Here is a 295-nt window from a genome sequence, read left to right as displayed (position 1 = left end):
TCGGGGCTGAACTGGCGGCCAGCAGTCTGCCCGAGGCCATGCCCTTCACCGTGGGCGACAACCAGACCTATCGCGGCTTCTGGAACCCACCGCTTGAGCCCAGGAAAGCTTACCTCATCTACTTCCAGGCAACAAGCCACCTGAAGGGGGTGAGCGACAGGCCGGGGCTGTTGGGGGGCAGACTGGGGATGCCTAGGAGCAGGTGGCCACGGAGGCCAGAGACCCCTCCAGGCCCCGCCCCTTCTCCTGATTCCCGCCCCCTCTATCGGCCCCTGCCCTCCTATAGCCCATTCTC

General features: G+C 65.8%; 1 protein-coding gene across 1 annotated transcript in view; it reads left to right on the top strand.

Moving 5' to 3' along the window:
- PTPRU (protein tyrosine phosphatase, receptor type, U) overlaps positions 1-295 on the top strand; it is an 82,230-nt gene that overhangs the window by 41,018 nt on the left and 40,917 nt on the right. Inside the window, exon 12 of the mRNA XM_005875242.2 lies at positions 7-149. Within this exon, the coding sequence (XP_005875304.1) occupies positions 7-149 (143 nt within the window). The remainder of the gene's footprint in view (positions 1-6; positions 150-295) is intronic.

The sequence above is a fragment of the Myotis brandtii genome, unplaced genomic scaffold (assembly GCF_000412655.1).
Source record: "Myotis brandtii unplaced genomic scaffold, ASM41265v1 scaffold456, whole genome shotgun sequence".
Classification (NCBI taxonomy): Eukaryota; Metazoa; Chordata; class Mammalia; order Chiroptera; family Vespertilionidae; genus Myotis; species Myotis brandtii.
Note: the sequence above shows the minus strand (reverse complement) of the source record. Positions and strands in the feature narration are given on the sequence as shown.